This window comes from Anolis sagrei, chromosome 11 (genome assembly GCF_037176765.1).
Source record: "Anolis sagrei isolate rAnoSag1 chromosome 11, rAnoSag1.mat, whole genome shotgun sequence".
Lineage (NCBI taxonomy): Eukaryota > Metazoa > Chordata > Lepidosauria > Squamata > Dactyloidae > Anolis > Anolis sagrei.
In genome coordinates, this window is record NC_090031.1 from 27,167,993 (window position 1) to 27,184,801 (window position 16,809).

Below are 16,809 nucleotides of genomic sequence, written 5' to 3' on the forward strand. Positions count from 1 at the left end.
CTCAAACAGACAAGAGTTTTTTCTCCCACCCTGGACATTATTCCACAGACATATAAACTTCACTTGTCTAGTTTCCAACAGACCCCTCAACCTCTGAGGATGCCTGCCATAGATGTGGGCTAAATGTCAGGAGAGAATGCTTCTGGAACATGGCCATACAGCTTGGAAAACTCATAGCAACCCAGATCTCACAACCTCTGAGGATGCCTGCCATAGATGTGGGTGAAACATCAGGAGAGAATGCTTCTGCAACATGGCTATGCAGCCTGGAAAACACATAGCAACCCAGACCTCACAACCTCAGAGGATGCCTGCCATAGATGTGGGTGAAACGTCAGGAGAGAATGCTTCTGGAATATGGTCATACAGTCCGAAAAACTCACAGCAACCCATAGAAGTGTCCTTGTTCAGCTATGGAAGCCCACCAAGTGAACTTGGGCAAGTGGCACTCTCTAGTTTGTGAGATTTCCTAAAATTGCCAGAACAATAAGAAATATGATACAATTATAAACAGCCCCTTTGTGCAATCTGGCCTAAAACTGCATTTTTTTTCCTAAGGAATATATGGGAAATCCCCAGGAAAGTAGAGAAGTACTGAGTCCTGTACTATAAGTTGAAACAATGCTGTTGGAAAGGGACAAGACCCATGGAACCACATCGCCAAACTCCCCGCAACTGGACTAAACTCTACTGCAGATGCAGAGCGCCTAGAGGGGAGAGACATCCACAGATTTTAATTACACATGACATTGTTTCAAATGGCAAACCATAACAGCTTAATGAAAATAGACAACAGCTGTGAAACACGGGGCTAGTAAAGTAGAATATGGAAAAGGAAGAAAATGTCTGTTGGTTTAAGACGAAAGTTAAGACTGGGTCAGGTTACACAAAACCAGGAAACTGGACACAAATTTTCAATCAATGCAAAACATGATTGCGAAGGATGGGTGCAATGTTAGGTGAACTTATCAATGGGTTGATGCTACTTCAAAACTGTAATTTTGCTGTTTTACAACTCATAACTGTTATGAATCATAATGTAAATATCTGATATGCAGGATGCATTTTCATTCACTGGACCAAATTTGGAACAGATATGCCCATATTTGAATAATAGTGGGGTTGGAGGGGATTGATTTTGTCATTTGGGAGTTGTAGTTGCTGGGATTTATGGTTCCCCTACAATCAAAGAGAATTCTGAACTCCACCAGCAATGGAATTAAACCAAGCTTGGCACCAACCTTGGCACTTCATCACTGGTGGAGTTCAGAGTGCTCTTTGATTGTAAGCGAACTATAAATTCCAGCAACTACAACTCCCAAATGTCAAGATCTATTTTCCCCAAACTCCACCAGTTTTCACATTTGGGTATATTGAGTATTTTTTCCAAGTTTGGTCCAGACATATCATTGCTTGAGTCCACAGTGCTTTCTGGATGTAGGTGAACTACAACTCCAAAGTTCAAGGTCAATGCCCACCAAACCCTTCCAGTATTTTCTGTTGGTCATGGGAGTTCTGTGTGATAAGTTTGGTTCAATTCCATAGTTGAGGGAGTTCAGAATACTCTTTGATTGTAGGGGAACTATAAATCCCAGCAACTACAACTCCCAAATGTCAAGGTCTATTTTCCCTACACTCCACCTGAGCATATTGAGTATTCGTGCCAAGTTTGGTCCCGATCAATCATTGTTTGAGTCCACAGTGCTCGCTGGATGCAGGTGAACTACAACTCCAAAACTCAAGGTCAATGCCCACCAAACTCTTTTCTGCTGGTCATGGGAGTTCTGTGTGCCAAGTTTGGCTCAATTCTATTGTTGTTGGAGTTCAAAATGCTCTTTGGGTGTAGGTTAACTATAAATCCCAGCAACTACAACTCCCAAATGACAAAATCAATCCCCCCTTACCCCTTCAGTATTCAAATTTGGGTGTATCGGGTATTTGGCAGAAGCTGGGGCTAACAGCAGGAGCTCACCCACTCCCCAGATTCAAACCTGCGACCTTTCAATCAGCAAGTTCAGCAGTTCAGTGGCTTAACCCACTGTGCCACCGGGGGCTCCACAGTAAAACAAAGCAATGCACAAAAATAGGAGGGGGGAGGTTGAGAAAGCAAAAAGTTTGCCATCTGTTTCGTATTAAGTTTTGGTCTGATCCCCAAGGAAAAAAGGCAGTCATACCTGCTCTTGTTCAAATTATACACTTTAATTTTCCAACAAGTGCTGTAAACAAACCATTGCCGCTAATCAAAAAGCATCCTGAACCCATACTTTTGGAAGGAGCGATTTCCCCCTCTTCTTCCCAAACTCCTTGAATGAATGGCATTTAATTACAGCAATCCAGGGAAGATCAAAACCTGTCAGAAACCACCCGGCCTGGTTTATTTTCACAGAGACAGTGGACCACACAAGATGGCAGCCAATGTGTTTTGGATGGACCGGAGGAAAAGGGTTTCAGGAGGAAGGAGGATAAGACCAGATGGGTTTAGACTTGCAGCAGATTGTATGCACAGAGCCAAACTATTATAAAGAGATGAAGAAATGGAATTGTCATCATCAGATACTGCTTCTACTCCCCTAAGCGAATCACAGAAGTGGATGAGAACACATGGGCCATTTAGTCCAACTCCCTGCCATGAAGGAAAAGCACAATCAAAGCACCCCCAAAAGATTGTCATCAATTTTTTACAAACCTCTAAAGCACTGTTTCTCAATCTGGGTGTTGGGACCCTGAGAGGGACACCAGGGGGTTTCAGAGGGGTCACCTAAGACCATCAGAAAACATATTTCTAATGGTCTTAGGAACCCCTTTGGCAGAGAAGGCTGAAGATCTCTCCGCCTGTCCTTCTCTTCCGTTTTGGAAACAGACAACAAATCCTCCCACTAAAAGCCCTCTGCTGTGACTGGCCAGCCTCTCGGCCAAGGGTAGGCCTGTTTCTGATACTCCAAGCAGGGAGGGGAGAGCAGGCATACTCAGTACATGACACATGTGTGGACGAGGGAGAGTGTGTGAGACTGGAGGGAGGCTCACAACAGTGAGTCCCTTCAAGGCATGAGAGTACTGTGTGGGAAGTTTGACCCAATTCTATCATTTGTGAAGTTCAGAATGCTCTTTGATTGTAGATTATCTATAAATCCTAGCAACTACAACTCCCAAATGTCAAGATCTATTTTCCCCCAACTCCATTAGTGTTCACATTTGGGCAATACAGCTTCGGCCCAGCTTACTTATCCAAACATATCTCCTGCTACATTCCACTTCGTAGTTTAAGATCTACCAGGGAGGCCCTGATCTCGGGCCCACCAGCCTCGCAAATGCGACTGGTGTGAAAGAAACAGGCCCTTCTCGGTGGTGACCCCCCGCTTGTGGAACTCGCTTCCCAGCAAAATTAGATCGGCACCCTCCCTCCTTTCCTTTAGGAAAAGACTGAAATCGTGGCTTTGGAACCAAGCCTTTGGCTAGCAGGCATAACGGCACTTTGGACACTGAACTGGACGATATGATTGTTATAACAATGGAAAAGGCTATATGATTATATAACTAATGTTATTGTTTTAATCTATTGTGTATTTATGGTTTTATATTGTTAATACTGTGATATTGTGATAATTGCGGTATCAAATTGTTGTCAGTGTTAGCCACTCTGAGTCCCCCTTCGGGGGTTGAGAAGGGCGGGGTAGAAATGTGGTAAACAAATAAATAAATAAATATTAAGTATTCATGCCAAGTTTGCTCCAGAACTATCATTGTTTGATTCCACAGTGGTCTCTGGACGTAGGTGAACTACAACTCCAGAACTCAAGGTCAGTGCCCACTAAACCTCTTTCTGTTGGTCATGGGAGTTCTGTGTGCCAAGTCTGGCTCAATTCCATCATTGGTGGAGTTCATAATGCTCGTTGATTGTAGGTTAACTATAAATCCCAGCAACTACAACTCCCAAATGACAAAATCCATCACCCACCCACCCCCAAAAAATAGTATTCAAATGTGGGTATTAATGTATTCGTGTTGTATTTCAGTGTCAATGTTGACTTTTGTGGAGAGGTGGCTGCCAAGGACGCGGAAACAGTCAACATTTTCTAATGTTACACCATTAAGCTGTATTTCAGGCATTGCAGAGGGATTGCCTGGTGACTGCTGGAAGAGCACATTGGTTTTCTCAGTGTTCAATGAGTTGCCAAGCTTCTCACATGCTTCTGGAATAACCTCAAAGACAATTACTATAATACGTTTTATAGATGGCACTTGACCCCTGACAGACTGTCAAAAAGGTGTAAGGGGATAAGTAACAAGTGCTGAAACTGTGTGGACAAAAAAGGAACGTTTTACCACAAGTGACGCTCTGATGAACTGTAGGTCTCTCTATACAGTACTATCTCAGGTCCTTACCTTGGGTTCATTTTACCATCAGTAGATTTTGCATGAGTAATACAAGAACAAGCAGGTTATTGGATCTGGGCTTTTGATACAGCCTGACATACTATATCCTCAACCTGTTAAATGGATTAGCATATACATGTAGACCTTTGAACTTGCTTTAGTCCTGAACTAACATTTACTGTTCTTGCCTATATATGAATGAATGAAGGAATGAATGATATCTATACACAATCTATAGAATCTAAATCTCTGGTTCAGATGTTCTACAACAGTGGTTCCCAATCTGTGGTCCAAGTTCCAATGGATCATCTGAGCAATGGGACAGTGTTCCCTTGCTACTTCGCGGTTCACTTCTAGCGGACTCGCTGTTTCATGGTTTTTCAATAAATATTAATTTAAATTTTAAATATATATTGTAATATTTTCGCTGTTTTGCTGCCGCTGCTCTCCAGGCCGCTTTCCCTCCTCAGTCCTCCCTCCCTCTTTCCAGCCTTGAAGGGCCTTTCCTTCCTTTCCTTCACTCTTTTTCCCTTCACCTGGCAAAGAGAAAGGCAAGGAGGGCTTGCTTTCTTTCCTTCCATCCTTCGCAACCACCGCACTGACAGGGAGGCAGGTACTCGGTAAAACAGAAAAAGGGTTTATTTTAAGTTTATAAAGACTTTTAAAAGTGAATAACTACTAAAATAATGTGTAAATATTAAAATAAATATAGCGTCCCTACTTCACGGTTTTTCACTTATCGTGGGTGGTCCTGGAACATTACACCTGCGATAAGTGAGGGAACACTGTATTATGCCTCTGCTTGTAGTCCATCTGCACGATCTTCTTGCAGCAGCTGAGGATGTGATCTAACGTTTCATCTGCTTCCTTGCAGAGTCTGCACTTAGGATCTGTCATCGACTTTTCAAGTCTGCTTTTGATGGTATTGATTCTAATGGCGTGTTCTTGGGATGCAAGAATCAGGCCCTCTGTCTCCTTTTCCAGAGTTCCATTTATGAGCCATATCCATGTTTTTCATTGTCAGTTTTGCTGTCAACTTTTCCATGAAGAGCTTTCGTTTGCCAGTTTTCTCTTCCTCTTTGTATTGTATTTTGACAGTGTTCTCTTTGTCTTTTGCCCTTTGAGCAGTTTTCTACTACTGACTTCCATCAATGTTGATTCTTGGCTGCCTTTCCCATCATCTGCCAGTGCACATTTCTCTTCTCTACCGTTGGTTTCCCTTGCAGAAGCCCCCTCTCTGCCTCCTGATTTCCTGGGCAGGTCAACTTGTCAACATCACTGCTTGGGTGTCATGAGGAGTGGATGGTCATCCGTTTTCTTGTTTTTCAATCCAGATCATCCAGCTCTGCTTGCATTCAGTTCTTGTGAGTGCCATTTCTTGAGAGGCAAAATCTGTACATATGCTCACAATATATTTCCAAACATGTTCAAAGAAGCAGAGCTACACAGTTGCCCATAGTGTCTTCAGGCTGAGCAAGCAAGCCGGGGAAATTCATATTCTAAGCCCATGATTCATCAGCATCTCAACCTCAAGAATCTTGAAAAGGAAACCGTTTACGTCGGCATGGCTTTGCCTGTGACATCCCACGTCCCTTGAGCCCACCTTCTGACATCGGATGCATCCTGAATATTCAACCATCTGCTTGTTACGGGTTGTACTCTTAAAATGTACCGAGGGGTTACAAGTCAAAAGCAGCCAAGCACAACAGATTTGACAGAATCCCTATGTGTCTTTCTCTGTGTAGTGCTCTTGTTTCCTTTCTTAGCCACAACCTAGTTCCCTTCCAGGCAGAATAAAAAAATCCTCTCATCTTAGTTCAAGGCTTCAGAGCCACAGCATACCTCCTTTAACACTGTGCAAATCAGCCCACATTCACAGAGACCCAGTTTTCATAGCAAGGAGGCAAATCCTTCAATATAGGGACTGTGTCTCTCTTCTCATGAGCTGGTCATCACCTGTAATAAAGTGAACTTGAACTTATTCAATATAATCCTATCCAGAAAATGAGAAAATTAATGTGTTTTTTAAAAAAATTCTATCCTTGGTGGGGTTCAGAATGCTCTTTGAATGTAAGGGAACTATAAATCCCAGCAACTACAACTCCAAATGTCAAGATCTATTTTTCCCAAACTCCACCAGTATTCACGTTTGGGTATATTGAGTATTTGTGCCAAGTTTGGTCCAGATCTATCATTGTTTGAATCCACAATGCTCTCTGGATGTAAGTAAACTACAACTCCAAAACTCAAAGTCAATGTCCACCAAGGTAAAAGGTAAAGGTTTTCCCCTGACATTAAGTCCAGTCAATTCCAGGTCTGGGGGTTGGTGCTCATCTTCATTCCTAAGCCGAAGAGCCGGCATTGTCTGTAGACACCTTCAAGGTCATGCTACATGGAGAGCCATTACCTTCCCTCCTAGGCGGTACCTATTGATCTACTCACATTTACATGCTTTCAAACTGCTAGGTTGGCAGAAGCTGGTGTTAACACCGGGAGCTCATGTCACTCCCCCAAATTGAACCTGCGACCTTTCAGTCAACAAGTTCAGCATGCCCACCAAACCCTTCCACTACTTTTTGTTGGTCATGGGAGTTTTGTGTGCCAAGTTTAGTTCAATTCCATTATTGGTGGAGTTCAGAATGCTCTTTGATTGTAGGTGAACTAGAAATCCCATCAACTACAACTCTCAAATAACAAAATCAATCCCCCCAACCCCACTAGTTTTCAAATTTGGGCATATTGGGTATTTGTTCCAAATTTGTTAAGTAAATTAAAATACATCCTGCATATCAGATATTTACACTACAATTCATAACCGTAGCAAAATGACAGTTATGAAGAAGCAAAATAATGTTATGGTTGGGGGTTACAACAACATGAACTGTATTAAGGGGTCGCAGCATTAGGAAGGTTGAGAAACACTGTTACAGAGGATCATACCAAATGCTTTGCTGAAATCCATATAAATCACCTCCATGGCACCTTTACCATTTACTAAACTAGTAACACAATTCAACAAAGATGTCAGATTTATTCGGCAGGATGTGTTCTTGACAAATCCATGCCAGCTCTTTGCAATCTCTGCATTCATTGTCATCAAGACACTTGCAAGCAGCCTCTTGTATAATCTGCTCTAGTATTTATTTTTCCTGGTATTGAGGTCAATCTGACTGGAATGTAGTTCTCTGGATCTTCTTTTGTTGTTCTCTTTGCAGAGAAGGACAATGTTTGCTTGTCTCCAGTCGTCTGGTACCTCACCCATTTGCCAAGATTTTTCAAAGATGATGGCAAGTGGGACTGCGAGTTTGTCAGCAAGTTACTTCAATATTCCGGAAAGCAGTTCATTTGATTCCTAAGTCTTTAGCAATCTTGATTTACAGTTTGGATCCCTTGCCAAGGTCTCTGCTGATACACTTTTCTTTCCTTTGGGGGGTAGGGAGAATGAAGCAAAATAGTATTGGGCAGTTCTGCTTTTCAATTGTGAGCTGTTTGTGTTGGGAATAGCAACCTTCTTCAAGTCTCCTATACTAGTTATTTGTTATGTACATAATTTAGATTGCTTATTATATTGTATATGTGTGTATTGGCATGCAGTTTTTCCCTTAACTCTGTGTTGTTTGAAGTTGTGGGACTGCAGACCATGTGATCAGATCTGGGACTATTCAGACTGAGACTCCATTTTAGAAATCAGTGTTGTGTTGTGTTAAGTATTGTTGCATCCCAGCCAGAGTTCATCTTGCCCTCAACACCAACCAGGAATCCAAAAACAGTAGTAATATTGTGTTGTTGTAAGCTTTTCGGGTTGTGTGACCATGTTCCAGAAGCATTCTCTCCTGACGTTTCTCCTGCATCTATGGCAGGCATCCTCAGAGGTTATGTCGTCTGTTGGAAACTAGGCAAGTGGGGTTTATGTATCTGTGAAATGTCTAGGTGGGAGAAAGAACTCTTGTCTGTTGGAGCTAGGTGTGAATGTTTCAACTGGCCATCTTGATTAGCATTTAATGGCCTAGCAGTTTTCAAGGTATGGCTTCTTACTGCCTGGGGGAATCCTTTGTTGAGAGGTGATTAGCTATCCCTGATTGTTTCTTGTCTGGAGTTCCCCTGATTTTGAATGTTGTTCTTTATTTACTGTTATGATTTTAGTAGTAATATCCCAAATAATCCAAAAGGTATAGGAAATCATAACATGAGCTTAAATCCAGGAAAACAAGAATCAAAACATGAGCATGAATACAAAACCAAGGCTATAAGAACTTCCTAAAATATGAATCAAAACTCCCATGATCTTAGACTAAAAGCATGACCTGAAACAGGACTTGACATCCTTACTGTTTAGCAGTGTTGCCTGATCTGAATTCTCAAAGAGACACTTATCTGATTTAAGGACCACAAAACATGAAGTCATTTCTATGACCTTGGCCTTGCCTATGAAACTTTTTCCGCTCTTCCTTCTCATGAAGCCTTTTTTATTTTCTGAGCTTACTGGATTCCTCCCTAAGATCAAGCCTGATATAACTGTCAAACACAGGTGTTCCCTCCAGCAAGCTTTCTCACCCATCCATGTCTTTATCTGGGGTTGCTATGCTACTAGTAGGCAAAATACAAATTAGGCTTCTCAGTTGTTAGACTGATATACTTGGTTATCTCTCTGAACTATTAGGAACAAAGATTATGCCAATGCACTATATATAGAGACAGATATAGATATATAGATATTGATATATAATTTTCAGAAGTATTATCTCAATTGCCCCAAAACATCTACACTCCTTAAAAATATTTAGTTTTAAATCATGCTGTCAAGTCTTTGTTAAAAATAGTATAGTTGGTTTGCTTACAAACTTCATGTATTCAGCATATAAGTACATTGCTTATCAGTTGCAAGTATAAGTAGTAAGTTCTCTAAGGCATCCTGTTGCAGTCTCTTATGTCTAATGTATAGTCTCTTAATCTTAATGCTCAATATGCCCAAAATTAAATTAAATGAATACTAGTGGATATTTACCACTGAAGAGAAGTTTCACTGAAACGAGTTTTTAGCTCTTCTCTGGAAGACCATACTTTACATAAAGGTTATGATTTTTCTAAATGGTGTGAATGCCAATTAATCTCCAAAAGGTCATGCTTCAAAAAGGTTATGATCTCAAAGGTTATCCTTTTCCAAAAGTTTGAACTTCAAGATGCACAATTATAGACAACAACAATATTTATTACGTTCCAGTAAATGCAATAGTTATTATAAATTCTCCCATCTCAGGAGAAGTCCATTGTACAAGATACCCTACATGGTTTCAAGTAATACCCCTACCGGAAGTTTGTTGCTTTTTCAGAGTTGTTGCCATTGCAATGAATTTTGTCACTATGAGAGTCACACGGTGGCACTTATCCTCTAAAAGATATCTAATAATCCTCTGCGGGGGGGGGGGGGGTGGCTGGTCATGCAGAACAGGATTGGATACAAAAGTTGGCTAGGTTGCATTGTGTAGTAGCAGCACTGCAATAAAATGTATTCTATTGTTTCTATTTCCTTTCCTTCACAGAGGCATAGTCTTTGGGAGGAAGGAATTCCAGACAGGAATTCTCTTAGCAGTTCTGAGGGAAATACCTTTAATCTCACTTTGGAAGGAGTCTGCAATATTTAGTCACTATAAGGCTTTTTAGGTATTCACATGTCTTAAATGGCTCCCTGTATAGTAAATTTGGGACTCTGGGGGAGCATTGTGAATTTGAGTGGGCTCTAAGCTCTCCCAGGGCAATGTCCCACAACCTTTGCTTCAGGGATTCTTGTGCCATTTTGAGTCCCAAATGGAACAGAATGGGTGCAAATAGTTCAACTGAGGCTGCTTTTCGTTCAGCGCACAATTATAGCATTTAAAAGCCACGAAATCCTGGGATTTGTAGCATGAGGGGCTGAAGCTCCTCTGACATTAAATGCCTCCTTTGACATTAATAATCGGTGGTAATTTTGTGACTTCCTCCCTCTGAAATATAGCCTACAGAACCCGGAGTTATCAATTGGTGGTTTCACCTCCAAGTACTAGCTAGGGATAGCCTTGCTTAGCTTCCAAGATCAGACAGGATCGGCTGCCTTCAGGGTATTTGGGTCCTAAACTAAGGAAGGGGGCTTAAATAGTTAAATCTGTGCTTTATTTAAACACATGGCTCGGAGCTGGGAGAGGCGGGATCAAGGAGGCCAATCTTGTTAAATGAAATAGACACAACTTTCACTACATGCCTGTGGCCAGAGGGAGAGGGAGAGGGGGAGAGAGATGATAAATGGCAGATTATGAAATGCAGAAAAGAAAATTAAATGTAAGATGAATGGTCGGTTAGAGGGAAAGCTGTTTGGAAAGGAGAAGAAAGAACACAAATTTATCATATATGGAAGCCTAGTTTGAAACCAGATCATCTCTGTATTGAAGTATACTATGTTGTGTTGGACATCTGGCTGTGTTGGACATTTGGCTTAGTTTCCCAAAGCTGAGATTGTTTCTTGGCTTTGGGGGAAAGCCCAGGAAAACCTCCTGCTGACAAAATCTGTAACCAATGCAATGATATTGAGACCATGCCTTAGATTTGTCCAGATCCCAACAGAGTTACAATGCAATCCACGACATGCATGAGGGAACACCACCAATCATCCTCAGACAAACAGAGGTCTATTTTCCCCAAGTTCCACCAGTGTTCACATTTGGACATATTGAGTATTCATGCCAAGTTTGGTCCAGATCCATCATTGTTTGAGTCCACAGTGCTCTCTGGATGTAGGTGAACTACATCTCCAAAACTCAAGGGCAATGCCCACCAAACCCTTCCAGTATTTTCTGTTGTTCACAGGAGTCCCGTGTTCCAAGTTTGGTTCAATACAATCATTGGTGGAGTTCAGAATACTCTTTCATTGTATGTGAACTACAACTCCCAAACATCAAGGTCTATTTTCCCCAAACTTCACCAGCATTCATATTTGGGTATATTGAATATTCGTGCCATGTTTGATTCAGATCTATTATTTTTGAGTCCAAAGTGCTCTCTGGATATAGATGAACTACAACTCAAAAACCTAAGGTCAATGCCCACCAAGGTAAAAGGTAAAGGTTTTCCCCTGACATTAAGTCCAGCCGTGTCCAACTTTGGGGGTTGGTGCTCATCTCCATTCCTAAGCTGAAGAGCCAGCATTGTCCATAGACACCTTCAAGGTCATGTAGCTGGCATGACTGCATGGAGAGTCGTTACCTTCCCGCCAGGGCGGTACCTATTGATCTACTCACATTTACATCTTTTCAAGTGCTAGGTTGGTAGAAGCTGGAGCTAACAGCGGGAGCTCATACCGCTCCCCAGAATGGGAGTTCTGTGTGCCAAGTTTGCTCTTTGATTTTAGGTGAACTATAAATCCCAGCAACTACAACTCCCAAATGACAAAATCAATCCCCCCAACCCCACCAGTATTCAAATTTGGCCATATTTGGCCATCCTATATTTACATGATGATTCATAACAGTAGCAAAATCACAGTTATGAAGTAGCTATAATTTTATGGTTGGGGGTCACCACAACATGAGGAACTGTATTAAGGGGTCACGACATTAGGAAGGTTGAGAAATACTGCATTAAGATAACACTAAGATGACCAGGTTTTCAAGCCCGGTTCCAGATTTCATCTAAAACGCATCACAGCCTGCAGCAGTTCATGCTAAAACACCACCGCAACATCCAAGGTCCAGTGTGGACCTCTGCCAAACTTGGACCAGTGCCGAAAACATGCCCACGAGTCCGTCCTTTCACCATGAAGGAAACATATTGACATACCTTTTCGGCATATTTGAACTTGACGTAGAACCAGCTCGACTTGATCATCGCTGCCAGTTTTCAAACGGTCTTGTAAGCCAAGTCCCTTTGTTTGCTTTGAAGACTTTGGTTTCCAAAATACTACTATTACATCCAGGCAACTCTCTGGAGCAGGGGGAGGGAAAGGAACAGGAGAACGGGAAGATGGTCTCCCTTTCAGCCAGATCACTCGGCACCCTCTTCAATGGCGAGCTTGATTTCACTCCTCCCAAGCCTCCTCCGCCTGTGTTTCTGTATCAGCTTTGGCAGCCTGACAAGCAACTTCCACAAACAGACTTCAGCTGTGCTCATCACAAGTGGCACATGTCAGTAAATCCAAGAGGCTGGCTTCAGACCGGGCAGCCTTCCAGGACCGTGACCTCCCCTGGCGGAATGAATAATGAATTCCACTGCTTCCCCCTCCAGACACAGATTAACACCTGGCTAAACATTATTCTGACAACCTACAGCAGAGTGGATTTTCCCCGACCCACTCCTCGGCGGACTGAAACGCACAGGCACACACCACACCCCACCATCCTTAAAAACAATGACAAATGGGGGAGTCGGAAAGGACTGACATCAAACCTTCCTCCGCTTGGAAGAAAGATTACTGCCCTAAATATAGCAGGGAAACTATAAAGCTTCTTAAGCAGAAAGCAACCCTCTCTTTCCCAACCTTATGTTCCAGATGTTGGTAGAGGTCCCTCTCTTACATCTACTTCTCTGCTTTTCTTTCACTACAAACCATGCACTACTTTGCTTTGTATATGCCTTGTTTTGAAACTAAATAGAGAATAGATGTGGCTAGGCACACAAGAGCATTTTTAACTCTCCATGTGACATCTCCCTCTGTTTTTCTCCACGGGGCTCTAAACACGTAGGATATTCTTCTGCCTTGAAGAATTATTTTCTAGACTCCCAAGACATTATAGACCAAAAGGTAAATATGGATGACATACTTAATTATCTAGAATCTTTCCAGCTTAACTGATCCCATTATGAAAGCTCCATGTGCCAGTCAGTTGCAATGGCTGAACATCATGTTAAAGGGCTGGGCTTTAACACAGCTGGTTAACTGCCAGCTGCAGTAAATCTTGCCAATCGAAAGGTTGACACTTCGAAGCCTGGGTCAGGGTGAGCTCCTGACCATTAGCCCAGATTCTGCCTACCCAGAAGTTTGAAAGTAAATGTGAGTAGATAATAGGTAATAGGGGAAATGCAACCCAAAATAGGTAAAGAAGTAGTCCAGGAATACCTGGCTACTCTAAATGAATTCAAGTCTCCAGGACCAGATGAATTACATCCAAGAGACCAGGCTTTAGTGTTGAAGCTGTTTGCAATTTATAATGTAGATTTCAAAGTATGTATGTATATATGTTTAAAATGCAGTAGCTATGTGCCGAGTGTAATGTATTCCTGTGTGGAAAGAGTTAACTGAACAACGGAGGGAACGGCATTCCTAGAGAGGTCATAAATCAAGTGAATAGAACAAATGGATGCAGCGTTGTACATTATACGTTACTTTGGAATGCAAGAGGTGTGGACTAGTACTGATAACAGTCAGTGTGTGCGTTCGCAATGTTACGATCGGACGGTAAAGAAAAAAGTTTACAATGTGCTGAGTGTTAAGTAGCTTCTAATGTATATAGCTGTAAAATAAAGTAGTTTATAGCCTAAGGTGGCTGTGATTGATCTGTTCCTGCCTTGCTGTGCTGCCAATGACACTGACATTTAGCACAGCAGGTTAATCTTGCCAACTGAAAAGTTGACAGTTCAAAGCCTGTGTCAGGGTGAGCTCCTGGCCTTAAGCCCAGCTTCTGCTTACCTAGAAGTTTGAAAGCAAATGTGAATAGATAAATAAGTAATAGGGGAAATGCAACCCAAAATAGGTAAAGAAGTAGTCCAGGAATACCTGGGTACTCTAAATGAATTCAAGTCTCCAAGAACAGATGAATTACATCCACAAAGCCGGGCTTTAACACAGCTAGTTAATCTTCCCAACTGAAAAGTTGACAGTTCAAACCCTGGGTCAGGGTGAGCTCCTGGCCTTGAGCCCGGCTTCTGCCTACGTAGCAATGTCAAAAACAGCAATGTGAGTAGCTAAATAGGTACTGTTTAAGCGGGGAGGTATTTAAGACACTCATAAGGAAATGCCAGAAAGAAATGCCGGTGATTCGATCAAAGAGGAAGTTTACGGACAAAGTTCTTCGGCAAGGAAGATGGAGCTACAGCTTCAAAGCCTGGCTGATTGCTGCCTTCCTGAAGGTGCAAGACCATTCAATGCTAATCAAGGTAGGCAACTGCAACATTCACGCTTCAAATAGACAAGAGTTCTTTCTCCCACCCTGGACATTATTCCACAGATATGTATATAAACCCCACTTTCCTAGTCTCCAACAAACCCCACAACCTCTGAGGGTGCCTGCCATAGATGTGGGTGAAACATCAGAAGAGAGTGCTTCTGAAACATGGCCAGACAATCTGGAAAACTCACAGCAACTCAGTGATTCTGGCAATGAAAGACTTCGACAATTCATTTTACAGGTTATACGACAATGCAGGTTAGTGCTGAAATGGTTTACTACACATAAAGAGATATAGGTATGTTCAGGAGACACCTTACAGTTTTTCTTGCAGTCTTTAGTAACTCTTAGCAGTTGGAGGCATAGGCATGGTTTACAGAATTAAAGAATGTGAGTCAGAAGAGCCATTGAAACTAACTCCCTGACATGAAAGAATGCACAAAAAGACAGCCATTCAACTTTGGTTCAAAGACCTCCAAAGAAGGACAATCCACCAAGTTCTAGGAGAGACTGTTGCACTGTAAAACAGGTGTTATAGCCAAGAAGATCCTAATAGTTAGTCTTGTCTGTCCATGGTGATACTAGAAAACAGCCCTTTGATGAGTGCATAGAAAGCTAGGTGTTTGCATACATTCCTGTGCAATGTTTTAGCGCGGTGTTTCTCAACTTGGGGGTCGGGGCCCCTGGGGGGCCATGAGGTTGGTGTCAGAGGGGTCACCAAAGACCGTCAGTAAACACAGTATTTTCTGTTGGTCATGGGGATTCTGTGTGGGAAGTTTGGCCCAATTCTATCATTGGTGGGGTTCAAAATGCTCTTCAATTGTAGGTGAACTATAAATCCCAGCAACTACAATTCCAAAATGTCAAGATCGATTTTCCCCAAACTCCACCAGTGTTCACCTTTGGACATAATGAGTATTCGTGCCAAGTTTGGTCCAGATCCATCATTGTTTGAAACCACAGTGCTCTCTGGATGTAGGTGAACTACAACTCCAGAACTCAAAGTCAATGCCCACCAAACCCTTTCAGTATTTTCTGTTGGTCATGGGAGTTTTGTGTGCCAAGTTTGGCTCAATTCCATCGTTGGTGGAGTTCAGAATGCTCTTTGATTTTGGGTGAACTAGAAATCCCAGCAACTATAACTCCCGAATGACAAAATCAATCTCCTCTCCAACGCCAGTGTATCAGGTATTTGAGTGTATCAGGTATTTGTGCCAAATGTGGTCCAGTGAATGAAAATACATTTTGCATATCAGATATTTACATTAGGATTCATAACATTAGCAAAATTATAGTTGTGAAGTAGCAACGAAAATAATTTAATGGTTGGAGGTCACAACATGAAGAACTGTATTAAGCGGTTGCGGCATTAGGGAGGTTGAGAAACACTGTGTTTAGCAGGAATGTGAGCCACAATCTGTGCTTCTCACCTTAATAATCGTCCCATGGCACGTGACAGATTTGGTTGCACCAGAGTGTGACTGTCACAACTCTTAGTGACGTGGTGCTGGTTTGCAAAGCAGGAGGAGAAGAAAACCTCCCTGCAGCGATACTTAGGATTATTCAGAGTAACCTAATCTTTCCGTTTGTCAAACAGATTTTTTTGAGTACATGGATACAGCTTACCCACTTCTTAAGATGGGCCTCTCGGAACAGTTTGTAGTTTACTCAGTAATACCATGTGGATTTGTGTGGATTTTCCAAGTAAATGCATTATGTATACGGCTTACACATTGCTTAGACTGTCTGCATCAATAATTAAAGTAGTATTATGAGGGATGATGGGAAGGAACACTACTGGGTTTTCAGCCCATGCTCGCGGGATTACAAACACACACTTTCTCATTTTGTGCTTTATGTGTGTGGTTGTGTTTGTCTGCTCCTTTCTTCTGAATTTCTTTTTCTCACCTGCACTAAGGAAGTCCTAACATAACCTTGTGAAATTCATGGGGGTCACCTTAAATTGACACTAGGAACATACAAAAGATGGGGGAAAGTAGTGGCGATGGGAGTCATGTGGCAACGACTATACTGTGTTGGGGAGCCCCTGGTGTCGCAGAAGGTTAAACTGCTGAGCTGCTGAACTTGCTGACCAAAAGGTGAGCAGTTCAAATCTGGGGATGGGGTGAGCTCCTGCTGTTAGCCCCAGCTTCTGCCAACTAAGCAGTTTGAAAACATGCACATGTGAGTGGATCAATAGGTACTGCTCAGGTGGAAAGGTAATGTTGCGCCATGCAGTCATGCTGGCCACATGACCTTGGAGGTGTCTATGGACAACACCAGCTCTTTGGCTTAGAAATTGAGG

General features: G+C 42.2%; 1 protein-coding gene across 9 annotated transcripts in view; it reads right to left on the reverse strand.

Moving 5' to 3' along the window:
• The window catches only part of AUTS2 (activator of transcription and developmental regulator AUTS2), a 504,556-nt gene that overhangs the window by 398,630 nt on the left and 89,117 nt on the right, over positions 1 to 16,809 (reverse strand). Inside the window, exon 1 of one of the 9 annotated variants that reach the window (XM_060756942.2) lies at positions 12,181 to 12,729. The exons of the other annotated variants lie outside the window; for them this stretch is intronic. Coding sequence (XP_060612925.2) covers positions 12,181 to 12,228 — 48 coding nt within the window. The 5' untranslated portion in view covers positions 12,229 to 12,729. Of the gene's footprint in view, positions 1 to 12,180; positions 12,730 to 16,809 lie in introns of those variants that run through there. 9 annotated transcript variants of the gene reach the window in all.